The sequence below is a fragment of the Myotis nattereri genome (genome assembly GCF_964212035.1).
Source record: "Myotis nattereri genome assembly, chromosome: 7".
Classification (NCBI taxonomy): domain Eukaryota; kingdom Metazoa; phylum Chordata; class Mammalia; order Chiroptera; family Vespertilionidae; genus Myotis; species Myotis nattereri.
Genome location: NC_138082.1, coordinates 68,887,649 through 68,910,000, shown reverse-complemented (window position 1 = coordinate 68,910,000; position 22,352 = coordinate 68,887,649). Strand labels below are relative to the sequence as shown.

At 37.7% G+C, this 22,352-nt stretch overlaps 1 protein-coding gene across 1 annotated transcript in view; it reads left to right on the top strand.

The window, feature by feature from the left end:
• Positions 1–22,352, top strand: part of ARHGAP15 (Rho GTPase activating protein 15) — a 676,830-nt gene that overhangs the window by 593,730 nt on the left and 60,748 nt on the right. The window contains exon 13 of the mRNA XM_081095909.1: positions 17,729–17,834. Within this exon, the coding sequence (XP_080952035.1) occupies positions 17,729–17,834 (106 nt within the window). The remainder of the gene's footprint in view (positions 1–17,728; positions 17,835–22,352) is intronic.

Here is a 22,352-nt window from a genome sequence, read left to right as displayed (position 1 = left end):
ATCTGGAGGACCAAGGACCAAAAGGATTCAGAAGACATTTCTAAGATTAACCAACAGGGGGCTCTCTTAAATATTCCACATAGAGTTGCTTCCTACCATTCCAAATTCATAGCCCATACAAATGAAACACCAATTTTGAATAAAATTTAAACCAAAAAATTAAATTTTGTTTGTCCAACAACTTCTACATTCAAAATAGTTAATTTTTGGTTTCTTGTGTTTCTGCTTAGTAGAACTGGGAGCTGACTCCTGATGCTAACTCTAAAGAATAATTTCTCAACTCACTATGCATATAAGGTGAACTAAGAACTGAGTCAATTATCTGGATAATTTGATCAAGATATTAATTAGGCAACTAATTTGTACATAAAAATGAGGCAAAAGTGAAGTTTAAGGATATAGATTATCTGGATACTACCTCATTTCTCAACTCTTCTTTATATGTAGAGAAAGTGTTAACAAACATTGTTGCTAAAAGAGAAGAGAAATTGCTGTGACTGAAAGGGGTAGCTATGGGAATAAAATGCCTATTTCAATATAAGATGAGTAGCAGCCTATTTTTTGACTTAGAAATATTATCATACAATATCATCCGTGAACTAATGTTGTGTTTATAAGTTTTATTCTCCACACTTCAGAAGTTCAGTTCAATAGGCAGTATAATAAGGAAAGATTTGATTGAGGAAGAATCAGAAATTAGAATATGGAACTAGAATATACTTATATACATGGCAATACACAATAATTGGTCTTTCATCAGGTTGCAAGTATATATTCCTGGGACTCTTCACAATTTCTGTTTTTTCCCTGCCAGTACCCTACACCCACTATTTTCACTCAGGAGAAGAAAGTGTCAAACTCTGACTTTGCTTTCTTGATTATGGAATATTTTCACTAAATAAAAGATTAACTGCAACAAAAATACTTAGAGGAAAGGTCAGGTATATTATTTTCCTAAAAAGGGTTTGATCTTTGAAAATAGTTTATTTTTCTGTGCATATTACAACTAATGGTTGCCATCTATACCAAACATAAAGAATTATTTTTATTAGCAAGTTTACACATACTTATTACAGAAAATTTGGAAAATGCACTTAAAATTGGGGGAAAAGTGATCCATAATCCTATTATCTATATATATAAAAGGCTAATATGCAAAGTGTTCCCTCAGGAGTTCGACTGGGAGACCAGGAGTTTGATTGCTCACTATGATGCGTGCTGACTACCACGAGTGACGTGGAATGAAGGGAGGGCCCCGGCTGGCAGCTGGAAGCCAGGGAAGGGAGGCCCCAGCTGGCAGCTGAAGGCCCCGGTCAGCCCTGATCACCAGCCAGGCCTAGGGACCCTACCTGTGCATGAATTTCATGCACCAGGCCTCTAGTTAAAGATAACTTCTGATGGGTTAATATTTTGGTATATTACTAGTAGTAATTTTTTTGAAATATATTTAATTGATTTTTTTTTTTTTACAGAGAGTAAGAGAGAGGGATAGAGAGTTAGAAACATCAATGAGAGAAATATCAATGAGAGTTAGAAACATCGATCAGCTGCCTCCTGCACACCCCCTACTGGGTATGTTCCTTCAACCATGGTACATGCCCTTGACTGGAATCGAACCTGGGACCCTTCAGTCCCCAGGCTGATGCTCTTTGAGACAAACCAGTCAGGGTCTAGTAGTAATTTTAATTAACTTCTTAGCAAAGCTGTAATTATATGGTACTTGAGCAATTGTATGAATTTACTTTAAATTGTCTGTTTTAACATTACAAAAATAATAAGTATTTATTAAAGCTAACTTGAACTGAAAAGTAGAGAAAAAAATGAAAATCACTCTGAATTTACCAGCATATTTTTGGGATAGTTTCATGTTCTTGTGCTACATTTTTCCCCCTAGCCTATTTAATTTAAAAACTTATACAACATAGGAAATTTATATGTAATATTTATCATTGCTTTGTTTTTCAATCTTTATCAGTTTAATTGCCCCCCAACTCAGTTTTTAAAATACAATTATTATAGAGATAAAGCATTTTTAGCAAAGATTCTTAGAGATCAATGGGAGTAAATATTCTACTGATCTCAGACTTTGATTTTCAAGAGGGAAAGGGAACATTTATTTAGTAACTCTCCAGTGCAATGTTCCAATAATGGTGTTTGCTAGCAAATACCAGAACTGAATAGCACCAGTCGTCATTTTACATGGTCATTATATGTTCCCAGAGCTTTCACCTGAATGGTGAAGAGTGGACTACAAGAAAACCATTTCCTGCTACTGAGAATGCAATGAAAGCCAGAGATAATCCAATGGGACCTTCTGAGTTTGGGGTCCAAATAAGTAAACAAGATACTTGGTTTTGTTTATAAGGTCTCTATTCTTGAGTTACAAATTTTGATTCATCATTTGATAGTCTTATATAAGCCTTCAAGTAAACTTTGCAAGAAAGCAGTGTTACTGTGAATCTTTGAATAGATGAGAATATCTTTCTGTTAGCTCAACATGCAAAAGATCATTTAAGTATGCACACAGTTTGGGGGCCACAGTCCCCCCTCATAAACATAGATATTGCTTTGTTTTTACTTTAGAATGTAGTAAGATAAGTCTGAGGAAAGACTGGCTATTTACTTATTTAGTTGTATTTTTGTTTGAATATTTGTAAGATAGTACTTAATTTTTTTATCATTCACAGTTTTGTCAGGACATATCAAAATAGTGCATTGACACCTGATGTTTTCTTGGAACCTAGCTATTTTTTTTATTACTGAGATAGTTTTTTTCACTCACAGAAGTTTCTTTAATTTCGTCCTTGATTGTTACATTTTTCAAATGTTCTGGTTTCCTCAAGCATACTTATGCTTGTAGATAATCCCTCAGTTCTTTGACTTCCAGCAGGTCTCCTTCCTATCATTTGTTGTGTCCACATTCTAAGAAGCTTCTCTAGTTTGTTATCCATATAACTGAACTAATTTTTTGCAGTGGCAATTGGGCCTTTAATGCCAAATTTAATTTTGTTTCCCATTTTTAGTTTTCACACTGTCTTCCCTCACCATCTATCTCCCTATCATCTTATCCTAGTATCTTTTCATCTTACCCTGTTCTCTCCTTGTGGCTTGCTAATCCTTTTCATTAAACTCCTTGATGTTTCCAATTCTGTAGAAGATGCTAAAGTGTTTCCTAATTGCCTCATGGTCATTGTGAGATTCTGTACTTCTGAACATTGTTCTCTTATTCAAAATGGGTTTTTTTAGTAGATCATCCATTGTTTAAAATTTTATGTTTATTCATCTCAAAAGATGGAAATTTATCTAGTATTCTATGCATATTTCCTTTTACCCTTTGCTTCCATTCTAGTCTAATTCTTGTTTTGGAGCAATACCTAGATGATAAATTGATCAGCACAGCTCTTATATGAATTATTACCTAGCATATGTATTGTCTTGTGACCTTTCTATCATCAAATCTTCTCCTGCCATATTCCTTAACTCACTGGTACTCTAAAAGATAAAATACATAAAACATTAGAATTCCAAGAATGTATTCCTAATAGAATTTTGCTGGTTTCCACCCCTCCTGTGTTTTACATATGGAACTACAATTCCTATGGTGATATGTGCCATTATCAGGGCATCCTTTCTGCTTTCCACTATCTCCTAGGCCATTTTATGGAAATTGTTATCTCTAAAGTATTGTAGGTAAAAGAGACGTCTTCATTTATAGTTAGAAGTGGGGACAGCTGGTGAGAAAGAGAAGGAGGAAAGCATTCACCTAATCAACAGCGTTAGCTTGTAGGATGGTGCTGCCTAGTCGTTCAGGTTGGCATGGACCTTAAGTCTTTGGTTCTGAAATCTGGCAGCAGAAGAAAGATAAGGATAGTTGCTATCTGCTTTCGGAAAGGCAGGTTGTCTGGTTCAGTAGTTCAAGAGCACAGCTGGTCCCACCACTGGCATTTTTCAATTAAGTTCACTCTGTCTTGAAGGAAATTACTCTTTTAACTTTTTGTCATCACATTGACTGCCAGCCCCTGTTTATTTTAAGAATTCTAGTCTATTTTCTTTGTCTTGGAGCATATTTATCTACAGGTTCCAAGAACTGGTTTAGGTGTTGCCAACCAGATGCTATTTTAAACCAAAAGTCAAGATTTGCATCACCTTTCTCTAGAGGGCATCACGTTGAAAGTGGGCATTCAAATTCTCCCTTGGAGTGTGACCTCTGCCTATGACTTCTTTACATTTGCGTCTTTATCTGGAAATGGTGACAGACCTGAGAAGAGGATATTTATTTTCAGTCCTGTTATTTGCAAGCCCTTTGAGCTTCTACAAAGATACTTAGAATCACAAAATGCAAATCAATCATGTGTCATAATGGTAAGTTTCAAAATATTTTTCCATTTGGGGGGTTTTATTCTTTCATTATCTAAACTACACCTTGGTTCTTTATAAAAAGAATTTTGTACTTTACACCATAGGAACAAAGTTTCGATTGGCTTGAATTGCTGGGAAGGAGGTGTGTGAATGGCCCCAAGTTATACATTTGCAGAGGAAATATCATCCAGATGCTCAAGTCAGCCTTTTCTTGGCAGACAACTGAGAACCATGCCGAAACTAGGCTTAAAATCTGTAACAAAAGAATTCCACAATCCCGTACCTTTGGAACGGACATTAATTAAAAGAAACAGCCCTTTCCCCCGTGATCAGAGTTTAACGACTATTAATCAGAGTTCACCACACAATTAACACTTTGAACTATGATTAGCAATTGGAAATCATAGCCAGACATGTTGAGGTTAGAATAGGGAATGGACATAGTCTGTTACCCAACTTGGTGTCCCTCATCTTTTTAAAAGAAGGGAAAAATATTAAGCACTCCAGTCCTAAGGAACTGGGCAGATTTTGTTTTCGGGGAGGTGTTTGCCATTACATATTGCACATAATGTATGGCACTGTTAGGAGGGAAAAATTGGAGTCGGAGTGGCTGGAAAGTTAGGTCTGCTCTGCAGCACTGTGAGATTGTTGACATCTGCCGAGGTTGGAGCGCTCAGTAAGCAGGAAATGGGGTGTCACTCTGAGTGGTGGTTTACCATTATCCTGGCATCCTAATGAAGTGTCTGCAGTGCACAGAGCTTCTGGATGGCATCTTAACGCACGGCTAAGCAAAAGCACTTCTCTCCCTGTCACTGTCATCCATCTGCCTGCACCCTACTGTAGCCAATGGGATGGAACCATGCTACAATGTGCTATAAGCCATTTAGAGTTGCACATTGCATAATCAGTCCCATCAAATATGTAAAAAATGGCTATTATTGGTTATTTTCCTCAAACTCTGGCACCTGGAGTTTGATACATTAAAGTTAAACTTTTCCAAGTGCTATTTATGCTATTAATTCCTCTGTTCACCCCACTATCTAAATGCATCCTCAATGTCTTAAGTCCTGTTAATGGATCAAAAGAGTTGTATGAATATTCATTTAAAAACTTCACTGTACATCACACTTGGTGAATTCATCAATTTACAATATAATGGAGTGATCGGTTTTTTTTGAAATATTCATTTTTAAGAAAAGGACAAAGCATAAATCCATTCAAACCACAGATTTGTTGTTTGCATCTTAGAGCATGTTATTTAGTTTGCAGTGATAGTTTGGGGTTTTTCAATAGATTTATTTAAAGACACAGTGCATGTCACCAAATACATTTGCATTTTAAACTAGTATTGTCGATGCTGGGTGGTTACATTTGATGCTTTAAGATGATCTACCATAAAATTAAAATGCATTATAGAGGAGGATATCTGTTATTAGGTGGCATAAGTAGAGCAAGATGTGTGTGCAATCCTCCTGAAACTTTTAGATAGACCATGTATAACCCTCTAAAAAAAATAGCTGCAAAGCAGCTGGACTCTCATGGCACAAATTGAGTGATAAGATGGCCACTAAGTTGAGAAGGTGTTTTTTATCATAGGGGCAACAGGAATCTGCTAAAATGGGGGTGGGTTTGGATAAACAAGAGGGCATAACATAATTTGGTTGCATGAAGAATTTTTTCACAGACATTAAAACTATAGTAAACATGACAGCAGGGAGGCGTGCACTGCAGCACAGTGGGGAGCTCAGAGCGTCTGCCTGCCTGTGCCTGGCTCCAGCCACCGCTAGAAGTCTCTGACTTTCATTAGCACTCAGCGATTCACCCAGGTCTCCCAGCAAAGGACGAAAATCGAAGCAGCAAAGCCCCATACTCATTATTGTAAATACTCCCAGGTTACAGGATTTTGGGGGCAATAATGGCAGGATGATGTTAAACTAGAACAAAAGAGTCATTCTGAATTTTAAAAAGATAATAATAAAAAGGTTTGTTTGTTGTTTGCTTTAAATCAGTGTAGCCTTTGATTCCATTGGTAATGCAATGTGTTGGAATATTAGACAACCTCTTTACAATAACATTTTAAGTGACCCGGCTAAAAAGTGTGTACAACTCCTGAGCAGTAAAAGTACAAGTTAATTGCACAAATGACTCCTCCACCTCCACTCCTTCCCACTGAATTTGTGCAAGCATGTCTCACATGTCTCTGAAACAGAAACTATTTCCTTTGAAAGGAATTTGTAAGAATCCAACAATTAGTGTGCTACCAAATGTAACAAGGTAAGCAAACTAACGCACATCACTGCAAAATAATGCAAGTCAAGTTAAAGTATTTACTCACCTCCCCCCAAATAATGGAGTTATTTGAGAAAAATCTTGGCTTCTTCAAGGGTTCAAGGGGAGAGTGGTTTGCTATTGATGCCCAGAAACATTAAAAATGGTAAAGTTTGTTTTCTTCTTTATTGTTGAAAATATTACATATGTCCCCTTTTTCCCCATTGACCTCTCTCAGCCCGCTTCCAACCCCCACCCCAGGCCTCCACTACCCTATAAAATGGTAAAGTGTTATTTTTTTTAATGGAATGATGTGTTTATTTTTGCTAAATCCAGGCTTGGGGATCAGGCTTCTTCATTCATGCCCCCCTACCCTCCCAGCTGCCCTCAGCATTATAGCACATAAGCTTTTCTTCATGTTCGAATATTTCTCCAGAACTCATTTGCAAAAGAGTCGAAGCAATATTAAACACCACATCCAAACCTCTTTTAAACACACAAAGAAATAGGGAAACATATCGGAACTAGACCATTGAGAAAATCCTCCTTTCAAATTTACTGTCTGCTTCACACACTAGTATAAAACAGCCCACAAAGTCCCGTTTGTGATCCATTTGAAACCATCTTGATTTGCTTAAATTGTCACATTCTTCTTGCACATTTCTTCTAAATGCAAAGATGGCAAAGAATTCTCCTCCCTCTTCATTATAAAAGTGCAGAATTTCTGGCTTGTTTATTCCTAATGGAACACTTGAGAAAGAAGAAAATATATAAATATATCTTTCAGAAGATTAGTTGTCTCAATCTTTTTAAAAGAGAGTATCTGTTCATTTCTTCCCCATGGTAAACAATGTGGGCTTTTCATTGTAATTTTCCATTGTCAAATTAATGCATTTCACTTTACTGATTGGTCCCATGCTTCGAGAACATCGTACCTTTTAATATCCTTATTTCTCCCATACTATATATTAATGTAGGTCATTAGGACATAGATAGGAATAGAACCTAAGCAATTTTTAAACAAATTTGTTGAAGGAATCTTCTACTTTCATTGTAACTCATGAAAACAAAATCTGAAAAAAACTCGCAGTCTAACAAAATAAAACTATAGTTTACTTCTCATGAGAACTTTTTCCCAAGCTAAGGATTTCAGGCAAGAAATGGCATAAGTGTTTTGAGTATTTCAAATCAAACATCAGAATTTTTTTCTGATGTACTGGTAAATATTCTATTGACAAGGTCAAAAACAGAGAAAATTCTGGCCACCAAGACAGAAGGGTGCATTAAGCATTAAAAAAAAGTAAGTTTACCAACTGCAATTTCTAAAGTTCTATGTGGTCCCGTCTACAGAATGTGGAGAAAGCCCTTTATAATGGAAGTGCATCCGTATATTCACTTACCATATATGTGGTTCTTCAAAAATTATTTTAAGGATGTTAATGAAAAAAATGGCTAATATTTTCAAGAAACTATAAAGAAAAAGAGAGAGAGGGAAAGGAAAGCAAGCTGTGGCAAAAAAACCTGGGCTCAGCAGCTTTCTGGGGGAGATGGTGAAATGTGACCGTGTGATTTATAATGAGAAAAGGTATCTACAACATACAATTTTCTACCTAGCTGCAAATAATAATTCATAGTGATGTCCCTTCCAGATAAAAGACCTTTGCTATGTAGGACCCATGTGGTAAAATGATCATGATAAATGTCAGACCAGTGCAGGTAACGGCTTTACAAACCATTAAGATTAGCTGGCTCTTTTTCCTGATGATAACAGTAACCATGCTGTGACTCTATGTGGTAATAATATCTCAGTCCTGATAAATGCCAGAGCCAGGCAGAGGTGTTTATCATTCCCAGCTCAGAAATGCTGACTAAAGTTGCCACATGTTGCCTGTTTTTCTTCTTTTACAATAGTCTCACAATTAAAAAAAAAAAAGGCTGAATCATAAAATTATTTTATTCCCCATTTCTTAAAGGATTTTGATGTTTGTGCCGCTAACTTCGCCTGCTCTCAATGTCACTGTGTGCCTTGTCAAGGGAACCGGCCAGGAAAACAGTTCACATACGAACCATTATCTCTTCTCCAGAGGGTTTTTGTTCAAAAGAAATAGTTATGGATAAAGTTTAATGTGCTTCCTTTAAAAAAGGTTTCTTAGCATTTGTCTTAATTTCATGACAAATCCTACTTGTTTGCAAGTGAGACTTTTTAAAAATTCCCTATAAATTGAATTTATCTACCAATAGAAAGAGATAGACACTTACATTAAAGACTTCCTATCTAGAAAAGTATTTGTAGGGTTTCTACCCTTATGAAAATGTACAAAGATAATGCTTAATATAAAGAGCTACTAGAGTATTTAAAAAGAATTACTGGTGTATAATTAGAAAGATGTCAAGTGACTCAAAATGGTAAGCCTTGTTTTTTTAAAAAAATCCTGTAAAACTAGATATATATGAATAAATATAGTTTAATGAAAATTCTCATAGGAGGACTGGATTTCGAAGAAACAAACTAGTGAGCTTTATTTTCTCAGCACAGATTATGGCCTAAAGGTGAATTAGTAGGTTCTGTAAGTTACAGATATGGACTTGGCCACCATAACACCTCCACGATTACTTTGAAAACCAGAGTTCTATGGAGGACAAGACCATGCTTTTCCATGAAGATTGCTGCTGGGGCGTCAGCTGCTACCTTACCCGTCAATTCAAAGAGGGGCGTTGCTGCAGCGTTGACGAAGTTGGGTCTCAGAGAGTTTTAGTTTGGTGAATTTTAGGAATTGTTATCATCCTAAAATTGATTGCACCAAAGCAATACCACTTATGCAAAGTTATTGAGAACCTAAAATTTGAATTCTTGCCCTCAATGTGAGTGAGGTTGGCGCACTGGAAGTTCTAGAATAGCATAGATGAAAAAGAAATGGTGATTGTTATTACTTTCCTGAATGCATTGGGATGTGTGTAAAGAAGCTACAAACAACAATCTGAAGGCCTTCAGAAATTGATTAAAGAAACTTACATTGGTTGATTTAGTATTCATTGCATTTCTCGATTCTTTTTTTTTTTTTTTTTTTGTATAATGAGCTGATACCTCAGACACTTTTGTGTTTAAGGGTCATCTTAGAGCAGTGATGGCGAACCTTTTGAGCTCGGCGTGCCAGCATTTTGAAAAACCCTAACTTAACTCTGGTGCCGTGTCACATATAGAAATTTTTTGATATTTGCAAACATAGTAAAACAAAGACTTATATTTTTGATATTTATTTTATATATTTAAATGCCATTTAACAAAGAAAAGTCAACCAAAAAAAATGAGTTCACGTGTCTAATACTTTAAAAATGATTGAAGAAATAGATAAAACTATTTTCTTTTTAATAATTTTGAATTTCTTATTGCCAGGGAATAGGAGTAAAGACAGCAAGAAATAGAGGTCCCACTGAAGATTAGGTGGGCTCCTCAGCGTGCTGGGGGGGCGGGCTCCTCCAGTATCGGCAGAAGCACCCCTGGGCACCAAAGCTTCCCTCACCGGGCGGGATCCGTGGGCTACGGCACTCAGTTGGCCAGTGTTCTTGTTATGGCCATTTATTAGCTAGAGAGGGCTATTTCCATTTTAAAAATTCTCCCTCAAAGGGCTTCTTTATTCAAAAATCAGACAAGATAGTAACATCTCCTGAAAGGACAAGCTCTGATACAAGAGAAGCCTGTTTGCCAGCGAGGTGATTAGCTCTAATTCCCAGGTAATCCCCACCAGATAAAGGAAATGGTCTCACCTGAGTCTAATAATTAGAGTCCGTTCCTGCGGCATCTCTCCTGCGCTGCAAGTCACATACCGCTGTTCTCCAGTTGAACTGTTTTGACGTGGATTCTCAACACCTAAAGTCAAATGTACCAGGTAGCTCAGGCATGCCTTCCTTTTAATTAGATGCAAAGGATGGCTTTTCTAGTTTGGAGATGGGTGAGGAGTACGGAATCTTGGAGAAAAAGTGCAAATTGCCAACACCAGGTTAGCCTGGAGACCACTGTTTATGATACAATGATGAGCCTATTTATGATATACTCTATCTACTGAGGAATTATAACCAAGCACTCTTTGATAATGGAAAGCACTCTGTGTGTTTACAAAAATATCACACAGTTTGGGCTGTTTCTGTTTTCTGGAAAGAGTACTAAAGAGTAAAATTTATGGCTTCATATGATTTTGGAAACAGCCTTGGACTATGAGCAATCATATGTCAGCGCTGATACAGAGGATAATTCAAAAGAAAGATTTTGATTAAGGGGGCTTACACTTAATGACCATTTACTATATGTGCACATGTATGCATTGAAACATTTACTACTACTAACAATTTTATGAAATAAGTATATGGTGGTGGTTGTTTTTTGGTATTTTTAAATAAAAAACTGAAAACATCAAGTTTTTCAGTTCTACCTAATTTCTAGATACCTCTGAAAGAAGATACTGCTTCTCTTATTTATAACATGAGTTTGAAGTACAGTGGGGCCTTGACTTACTAGTTTAATTCGTTCCGTGATGGAGCTCGTAACTCAAATTACTCGTATATCAAATCTTAAAGTGAACGAGTGAGACACGTGATGCTGGGCTGATGTTGTGGCATTCATTGTGACGTTCACTGTGCCAACTAGCGGTGGGGTATCAGAAGCTGGCTCATAATCCGAATTTTAGCTCGCAACTCAAAGCAAAAAATTGGCCAAGAGACGGCTCGTATCTCAAAAAATTCATTAGTCGGGACACTCGTAAGTCAAGGCCCCACTGTATGTGTCTATTTGTACCCATGCATGAGCCTTGAATTCACCCTGGGAGTGGCTCTTCCTAAAGTAAATGTAACTTATTTAAAGGAATTTATCAAGCAAGTGGCAACATGCCTTGGATGACTCCTTAACATCCAACTCAAGTTTTATAAATTACAAGGAATTTCCTCAAAGATTTGTAACCAGTTGCAAAGTACGCTTAAAATATTCTGTGAAGACACTCAGTCCTCCTATAAGCCAGGACAGTCTCTAACTAAATTCTGAAGTGGTCATGATGCATAAAGTACAAACTGGATAGAAATTAGACTGCTTTCTTCCCAATATAGCCCTGACATATAAGGGACCACCATTTTTCATGCTGGATGCATTATACATTCCAGAATAGCTTTCAGAAGCAGAACAGCTGTGTTCCTGCTGACCTCCTTCAGACAAAGGGGTACAGTTGTCCTCTAAGAATTACAGATAAATGGACTGAAGAGTGCCCCTGATGCATTGGTGACCGGGAGAATTCAGTCTTTTCTTCCTCTGAGTGGACCTCTATAACAAAGCACAATTTATTTTGAAATATGATTCAACATGTGGCCATAAATAAGTTAAGAATAGTAAATGGATGAATGATAAGGCCAGAAAAGCGTTCCAGGGTCCGGAGGTCCAGGGTCCTGGACTGCGTAGAACTCTCCATCATTGTATGACTTTATCTTATCTCGCTGCGATAACGCATTCGGTTGTAAATATCCTTGTTTTAGTAGCAACATTTCATGCAGATAAATGCAAATGTAACCATCGTAAAGCATATTTTTTAAATGTGTCCTCAAATCCATGAACCAGGGGGAAACTATAAAGCCACATCCTTATCATAATGTTAAAGCTATTTCATGTAGAAGATGTTACTTCTCTAAGTATCCTGGAGTTGTTTTTGAAGAAGCTCATTTACAACAGAATTTGGGGTAGTTTGAGAAAAATGGGGCCAGGTGAGTGAGAAGTGGGCATCAATAAGAAATGGTTTCCTATTTTATTGTCTACATGTGCATTATGTATATTTTTACATAAACATTTTTTTTTCCACTAGTGGGTGACAAAAATGAAGTCCTACTGAAAGAGTTTGTATGCAGTTGTGGGTTCACAGCTTAGAGATTGGAGAGGTTGTTGGGATAAGGGTGGGGAGCTAAAAAGGAGGTATTAAAGAGTATAGAGCATAAAAATCAGTCATTAAGAAATAAAGGTAGGAGCAAATGTGAGTGAAGGGGCAAAGAATTATGGAATTTATTATTACTGAAAAGACTTTTATATAAGCCTTTTTGTATACAACTTACCTAAGATGTTCTCTATTTCTCCATGTAGAAAAAAGTTCCTTGTTTCCCACTTCCATAAGAGATATCTCAGTCTTCTCAAAACTCTCAATACTTCACAATAATGAGAAACCATATGCTGAAGGAGAAATATTAATAGAAAATGCTGTCTTTCACATGCTCACTGAATCAATTGAAGACAGTTGACACATCTTTAGTAAGCTGTGTATGAATCTTAGCTCATTAACTACTCCTGTATTATGTATGCAATTCCAATTCCTAATATTACGCATCAATAAACTAGATCTGAAAAGGTGTCATTTCGGTTTCAACGTTTCCAATTGTATTTTTAGATGTTCTTCCACTTAGAAGTGTTTGCGTTATTTCCTGATTTTACAAGCTATGGACAAGTGGGTGTGGTACTGATTTGAATGGGAAACCACTGCTTTCCTATAACCTTTTCGAAGATTCTAGTCTAAGAAAATAGATTGCTCCTCCTTCATAATATTTCAGCCCTCTCTAAGCCATCATCCAATTCCCCCTCCATGTATGTACAACTTAGCCACACAATGTGTATAGCACAATTCAATTGTCCAATTCTTCAAGTGTGGGTGAAAGTTGAGAAAGAGGAAAAAAAATCTATAAAATACACTTCATGTAGAATGTTTCTTATAAGCAGATATGGGAACCACCGTAGACTTTTACAAGGATTCTTCTATGTAACTGAACTACTCGCCAGTCAGATGGTCAGTCCCTCAGCCTTTCACAGAGTAGTCAGTGTTGTGAAATGTCAGGCTACCACAGCAAGAGCATTGCCACCACCGGCACCATCTCAATTCAACTACATTTGAATGCTCACTGCAACCAGATGGTGTGATTAATGCTGGAAATGAAAAGTAAACCCGACCAGCATGGCCCTCAAAGAAGGTGAAGAGGGGAAAAGGGAAACACTTATGAAATACTTACTTTTTACTAGTCATTGTTCTAGGTGCGTTATATACTATCTTTCTCAATCTATAAAACTGGCTTTTTCAGTATTATTCAGAGAAAATGAAACTTGTCCAAGACCAGCTAATAAAAAGCCGTTACAGAATTCAAAGCAAGGTCTGTCTATTCCAACCCATGTTCTTGTCTTTCATTGGTTCACTTATTCTTTATTTAAGCCACTATATGCCAGTGCAAGTGCTTCCTAGCTTTATAGGAAAATTCCCAGTTGAATGGGAGAAATCAATAGGCATTCAAACCATGGTAATATTTTTTTTTAATTTTTAAAATTATTTTCAACTATAGTTTACATTTAATATTATTTTGTATTAGTTTCAGGTGTATAGCACAGTGGTTAGACAATCATGTCCTTTACAAAGTGGTCCACCTGATATTTCCAGTACTGAACTGGCACCACACATAGTTATTACAATATTACTAGCATTGACTATATTCCCTAGGCTGTACTTTACATCCCTGTGACTGTTTTATAACTACCAATCTGTACTTGTCATTCCCTTTAGTTTTTTCATCCAGTCCCCCAACTCCTCACCACTCTGGCAGTCATCAATCTATTCTCTGTACCTATGAGTCTGTTTGATTATATTGCTCTTCAGATTCCACATATAAGTGAAATCATATGGCATTTGTCTTTCTCTGGCTGACTTATTTCACTTAGCATAATATCCTCTAGGCCCATCCATGCTGTCACAAATGGTAAGATTTCATTCTTTTTTATGGCCAAATAATATTTCATTGTATATATGTACCACAGCTTTTTATCCACTCCTCTAGTGATGGGCACTGGGATTGCTTCAAACCATGGCAATATTACTAATATGTGGAATAGAATGTGCTAGAGTAACAGAGCACAGAAGAAGAACTGACTCTGTCTAGGGAAATTCACGAGTATTTTACCTGGTGGTTAAACACTTGGTGAAGTTTTAATTGCTGCCTGAGCACCATGGTAGTGATCTTGCAAATTCATATATTTCCAATTATGCAACTCCACACCCAGTCTTTCTGCAACCACTCTTGACTAGATCATATGTTCCCTAAAACAGATGTTTGCTGGGTATATTCATGTGGACCACTCTCTACTTATCATTTGCCCAGCTTGATTTATGGCTGCTGCTTCTGTAGTCCTCAATGTCAATTGATCACTTTTTTGGAGATTCTGACATTGACTTGATCATCACTATGGCCAGAGATTTTCATGAAATTAGAAAGGTTTCCTCTCCTCCCCTCCCTTCTTCTCTCCTCTACCACCTTTTAACAGTAAGACATACTTATTCAGGACTGTCACAATAGCTATCAGGACTACTGCTACCACCTCTTCTGTTATCACCTTTACTGCCTGAACCAAGTGGTTCAACAGATCCTTGGATAAATTCTGTTACCAGCATGAGCTATATATCTTTGCATATATTCATTGGTGTGTAGCTTTAGCTTCAGATGGCCAGATACAGGGTACCCAAGTGTCCCAAGAGCTCTGTCCTGGGCATACTGTACCAATTTCACTCTCATTATTATTGACTTGTTTTCTTTCTTTTCCTGAGTTCCTGGTGTCTCATAAGCTCCAACTGGTCTCATGAAGCATTACAATATCTTAGCATCATTAAACTACAAGGAGGCTTTCTAGCCTTTAGGTAGAAAGATTAGATTTGCTGTATTCTATGATGTTGCAACTGGCTTTTCCTTTTTTTTTCTTTCTTTCTTTCTCTCTCTCTCTCTCTCTCTCTCTCTCTCTCTCTCTCTCTCTCTCTCTCTCTCTCTCTCCCCTCCCTCCCTCTCTCCCTCTGCCTTTGTCTCTTTCATTGGCAGTTGTCCAATCCATATTATGTTGGAACTCATCTAAGAATAACTGCAACTTTGAAAGCTGTGCCTGGGGGGAGGGGGGGGTTATTATTTATAGCCCTTTGTGGTTTCAGGAGCAAGAAGAAAAGCTTCCAAGCACAGTTCTACTAGGAAGACTACCCCAGCCCACTTTCGCCTAATACCATCTTCTGCAGGATATTTTCCCCATAATTTCTTACTAAAAGTGGTTTGTTTGTTTGTTTGTTTGTTTGCAGCAGTGTATGTGAAATACCCTGCCTGTTTCTCTTTCTCATTCCACTTTATTAAGTTCATCTACCTAATAACAGGTGATGACAAATTGGGCTTCAGGAGGCACATCATATTAGGAGCTGTGTTCGGCTTTAGTATCAGAGAGCCATTCATAAAGGTTCCAGTTCACAGAGGCTTATTTTCTATGTCAAAGAAACTCAGAGACAGGCAGGTAGGACCAGGGACTGCTCCACAGATTCAGGGAAGGGCCTCCCAGCCATGTGTTCCACTCTGCTGGGCCTCCATTCTCAGTGTCATCTCATGCTATAACCATTCTATCTTCATTCTGAAGGGCAGAGGTGAAAAGGCTAAAAAGCTAAACCAGCACCCTCTCCATGGTCTCCCCAGAAGTCCCACATTACACTTTGACTTAAGTCTCAATGGCCAATCTTAGTCACATGGCCACTCCAGCTGCCAAGGAAGCTAGGAAATGAGCGCTTTTAAGTGGGTATATTGGCACAACAATGGGATTGCCTTGCTAAGGAAGAAGAGAATGGATATTGGGTGAGTGTTGCCTTACATATTATTCTCTTCTACATCATCTTTTGCAGCAGTGGCCTCTTTAGGGTCACCCGGAGCTCTGTGCTAGTAGTTAGAGATCAAAGTATAGAAAATGTTTGAATTCAATAAATAATTATAATTCTTTGCCCTGGTTAAAACCATGGCAAGATGAATTCTCTGGTGTACTAAGTAACTTAGTTTTTATTATGCCATCCATGCCCATAAAAGCAAAAAATAAACAAAATGAAGGAAAGAAATTCATGTGGCATGCACTTTTGAAGAACTTCTTATTTTTTAAATGTATATGACTATGTTTTATACTTTCAATTTTTGTTTTTGCACTTTCCTAATTCATAGCAAAAACCAAAATGTATTGCAGAAACAGGATAGCATAGAAGTAATAAAAAATTATTTACTCTTCCACAAAATCAAGCAAACAATAGAATATTGGTAATTAAATCACACTGTGTCCTTGTGTGTTTGTTTCCTGTTGCTGCTGTAACAAACTGCCACAAGCTCATACAACACAAATTTATTACCTTACATTCCTGGAGGTCAGAAAATGGAAATCAGTTCACTGACTTCCTTCTGGAGGTCTATTTCTTTTCTTTTTCTAGTTTTCAGAGGCTGTTTTGTTCCTTGGCCCATGGCCCTTTATCACACAGCCCTTTCTTTTCCTGCTTCCTCTGTCACATGACTTCTGTCTCTGACTCTGATCCTCTTGGTTCCTTCTTAACCACCTTCATGATTACACTGGGCCCACCCTTATAATGCAGCAGAATCTCCCCATCTCATAACCCCTAGTTTAATCACATGACACATCCCTTTTGCTATGGAGGGTAAAATACTTGCAGCAGTGGTTCTCAACCTTCCTAATGCCGCGACCCTTTAATACAGTTCCTCATGTTGTGGTGACCCCAATTTCATTGTTACAAATTGAACATAACTAAAGCATAGTGATTAATCACAAAAACAGTATGTAATTATTTATGTGTTTTCCAATGGTCTTAGGCGACCCCTGTGAAAGGGTCGTTCGACCCCCAAAAGGGTCGTGACCCACAGGTTGAGAACCGCTGACTTACAGGTTCCAGAAATCAGGACATGAGCATCTTTGGAAGTTCATTATTCATTCTACCACACCTTGTGTAATAGTAAAAACACTTGTGAGATTTGATTCAGTAGCTAAATGAGCACCTTATGCATGTCCTTCCCAGGAGTCCCACATAATACTTTGACTTACTTCTCTATGGCCAATCTCAGTCACACGGCCATGATCTAATTCAGAGTCAAAATGAAGAAACTCCATGATAATGTTGAGCACACCTATAACTTTTGGCTGCTGAGTAGGACTTTACGCTGCTAATTCTTAGTCCAAAATTCTCCTAAAAATATTCCCTCATGCATCTATGAAATCTTATTTTTTTCTAAACTTTGTTTTTATTTTATTTTTCAGAAAAGCAAGACAACAACACAAGAATTGAAACTATGAAGTCCCTTGTACAAAAACTCCCTCCATCAAATCGTGACACCATGAAAGTCCTCTTTGGACATCTGACTAAGTAAGTTGTAAAGGTTCCTGGTTGTGTTATATACTCCTTTCCTAAATGAACACTATTTAATTTCATGTCTCTGAGACAAGAGTTTCCAAATACATCTATCTCATATTTCCCCCTCTCGCTCATCTAAGTCTTCCTGCAGAAGTTGGAGAATGTACTAATGGTAGGAAGGAGAAGCTACAAAAGGAACTTCTGACCAAATTGATTTTATCCTGGCCTTTACAGTGAACAGATACTTATCGATTAGTCAGAACTGTACTCAGAGCCCTGAGATGGGTCATCTTTACTTTGTTGTATAGTACAATGGGAAAGGTATGAGATGTTTCAGACATGAATTCAAAACCTAGCCCTGCCTTGTACCAAGTGCTAGGACCATAAATGAGTTACTGAAATTCTCTGAAATTTTATTTCCTCATCGGTAAAATGTTGATTCAAATTATCAAGGTGCTGGCCTGTAAGAGAAGAGTATTCCAAGCAGAAAAACAAAAAAACAAAAAAAAACACAAGTGTAAAAACCCAGAGAACCCAAAGAGCTTATTGTATTTGAAAAACCAGGATGGCTAGAGCCTATTGAACGAGGGGGATGGTAAGTGGGAGTTGGGGTCACAAATGTTAAATGGGTGTCAGATCACAGTAAGACATTTGTAATCCATTGTAAATACAATGAAGAACCACACCTGGGGGAATATAAAAGGTCACACTGGCCATGTGGAGAATGGATTACAAAAGGGAAAGCAGGGGCACCTATTAGGAGGCAACCCTAGTAGTCCAGGCAGAAGATAATGGTGGCTTGAGTGGAGCCCTTGGAGAGATAGATATTCTAGAGTTGGGTCAGGTTGGATTTGCCTGGTTGGGATGCAGTGAGTAAGGGCAAGGAGAAATCAAGTGTGTCTCTTAGGGCTTGGGCTTGAGCGATTGGAAAAATGGTAGTGCTACACAGATGGGTAAGTAGAGGGCCCTTTTGGACATGTTAAATTTGAAATGACTGTTACTCATTTGTCCTCTGTTAACGCCTTCCTCCAATAAGGCAGAGCTCAATAGAAGTGTTAAGGTTTTAGCTTTGACCATATGCATATGGTCATGTTAAAGCTTGTTAGAGTTTACTTCTGTGAGGTTAAATCTCCTTCATCACCTTAATCGCCATTCTTTGGGTCTGGTCATTTCTGCAGATTATTCAATGAGTTCATTACATGAATTTTAATTGTAAATGTAATACATGTGATTGCACACAAAAAATTTAAACAGTGGTGAATATATTATTAAAAAGTGAAATTTGCATACTAGTCATTCTTAGACTGCTGAGTAGAAGTAACTAACACTTCTGTATATGTCCTTCCAGACCTGTTTCTAAGCACATGCAAAAATGTGTGTATGGTTGTTGATTGTGTCAAAGTATATCATACAGCATATATTCTCCTGCAACTACTTTGCAACTCATAGACAGCTTCACATTTCATTAAACAGACTCATATGATTCTTTCTAATGATGATATAGCATTCAATGGTATGCATAGCTCATAATTTGCTTAACTAGTCACTACTTTAGGTACATGTCTTAATCTAATTAGTCATATTATCCTCTTACTTATTTTACTCCCAGAGGGGCATCCGTGTCGTAGTTCAGAGGACCCCTCGTTGTTAGAATGACCTTTCCTGTCACCTCCACATCCTGTCTACAGTGGGAAACCCAGTGTGATTTAGTGAAAGGATCTTGGGCTTTAAAGAAATAGGTAGATCTAGTGTCAAATCCTTGTTCTATACTTAACTCCCTTTATAATCCCAGGCACATAAAATTGGATTAAATTATGTCAGCCATATCCTGTGGTTATGAGAATTAAATGAGATAATGCATATAAAATGCCTGGCACAGGGTAAGCATTCCTCAAATGTTAATTCTTTTCCCGTAGGATCCAGTCACACTATGAAAAGGGTTTCAAGTTACAAGTAAATACCAGAGCGCTTATCTCAGTAATGTTAACTGGACAAAGTCATAAAACAAATGGGAAAGTGTAGTCTTTAATGCGATGCAATACCTACTCTTGTATATCTTGAGAAATATCAATTACTCAGTCTCAATTAATCCTCCTCCATTCCAACTGAAAGAACAGCTATAAAATGAAGAAAATGGGAGTCAGCTAAATTCTTCTTTGAAAAAAAATAAAACACACAGATGAGAATCCATCCAATTAAAAACCTAGGAAGAATGAGAATCTTCACCTCCATGCCACACCATTCCAGGGTGAACAACTAATGCCTGATTGTGTTTTTATACCTAAGTTAACTTCCTGACTTTGCTAGAACTTTCATTCAGCTCAGTAGAGATGGAAATAGATGTATTTAACTAAGATTTAAGAACGGATTACTATATCACCTTCACAGCATTCACATTATAAGATTTTTCATTATAGATAGACAAGTGTCATTTGCCAGTCACCCACCTTTCTTGAGTGGTGTGACCACATTCCACTGCGCACTGATTTTTAAACTGGGTTTAATTATGCATAAGTGTGTGCACATGATTATATCTTGTTAAGCATTTCTTGCTAAGTTTTTGATAAACAGCCAATCGTGGCATGTCATCAAAGCCTGAGAAGACTAAATAAGAAGATTGTTTAACGAGAATTTAAATATATTCATGTTTGAAAGAATCATTAGAATGTTTTCCTTAGTCTTGATGCATTTGGTAGTTCTTCAGAAAAATCTACCATCAACACTTGTATGTAGTGTTTATTCCAAATTGTTGCAAATATATATATTTTGAAGTTTGTTTAGTGAGGGTCAGGGAATGTAATGAAGTGCCAGAAATTCCACTTGGCCTACGTACTCTACAGCCAACAGAACAGAGCTCCATGTTTGCAGAGGTCTGAGTTAAATGCTCCCTTGAAAGCAGAGAAGTGCCAACTGAGAAAGCTCGATACTGCACAATTGGACTAGAAGGTGAATGCAAGTTCTGGCCACGAAGCCAGAACTTTAACGGGTTGTGATTATATTAACCATAAGATTACACAATGGCTGTAAAGGCTAAATAGTCTCAGAGTCCTCGTTCTTGATCAAACTTGAGTTCAAGTTCTATGCTTCTGCTGTGATAGTTTGAGATCAGGAATTCAGCATAAGCTATCATTTCAAAATGCCATCAACTAGCAGCCTTTATTTATAGCCACTTTCACAAATTGACATTACAGTGAGAAGCACTGGAAGGTTCTTGGGTATCTTCTGAACCGTGACATAAATGGCAAGTTCTATCTGTATAAAATATAAGTGTCAAGTGCATTTGCCTTTAGGCTGCTTCTTTGGAAAGGTAGAGAGGCGAAGAGAAGCTGAAGTTAATGGGAAGGAGGACCTGGAGAGGTAAGGTTTACTTGCTGGTAAAATAAAAAAAAAAATAAAATAAAAAATCTGGTGTGTAGGTTGAGAGGTTGAAAGCCGGGCGAAGGATTTGTATAAGAAACAGAGAACTGTCGAAACCTTACCTATCAGACAATTGCGAAACCTGCTTAGTGTTTATGAAAGACTCACTTGGCAACAGAGTGCAAGGTGAACAAGACAAACTGAGAGAAGAGCCCAGGAGGCCGCAGAGATAGACTGGAGGGGTGAACATCAAGTGGAAAGAAATGGTCCAAGTCTTGAGACTTTTCATAAAAAAAAATTTCACACAGTTTTGTTGTTGTTGTTGTTTCTATCCTCACTCGAGGAGACTTTTTCCATTGATTTTTTTAGGGGAGTAGAAGGGAGGGAAAGAGGAAAGGAGGGAGTGAGGGAGGGAGGGAGGGAGGGAGGGAGGGAGGGAGGGAGGGAGAGAGACATCAATGGGAGAGAGACACATCGATTGGTTGCCTCCCACATGTGCCCAAACCAGGCAGGGTAATGAATCTGCAACCCAGGTACATGCTCTGAAACAGGAGTCTAACTCAAACCCTCCGATCCCCAGGTCGACATTCTAACCATTGAGCCGTGCCGGCCAGGGCCATACAGTCTTTATTTCTTTCCTTTCTTTATCGCCCATGTCTAGTCAGCCATGGAGATAAGTCTGAGGTTTCAAACTGTGAAAATAGTCCCTCCAACATTAATTTTAAAAAGCAAAAGGAAGACCTGCTAGAATGGTGCACTCTTTTCTCTATTTTGCAAATGCATGAAGGAGAAAGAAAAAGATGAGGTTATAGAAAACTAATAAAATACGATGAATCCCATTTTGTCAGGTGTGTATTGAATCAAGCCCTCTACATGATGCTCAGTGGGATGTATCTCTCTGCATGTTGGAAAAGGCAAACATGTAATATATCTCAAGAATGAGAACTTTTTCAAATTTTTATACGTTTTGAGTGGTTGTCTTAACTGCTGGGACCCTATCCTAAGTAACAGCAGGCTGGTTCTGCAGATAAATTGTTTACAACAGAACATTTGCACTGGTGGAGACCTGGAGATGGCTGGCCGAAGCGTTCAGTGATGGTGGACAGAACATGGTACATGGTATCAGTTCATACCATTTTAGGGAAATGTGGTTCATAGCTAATTGGGGTTTTT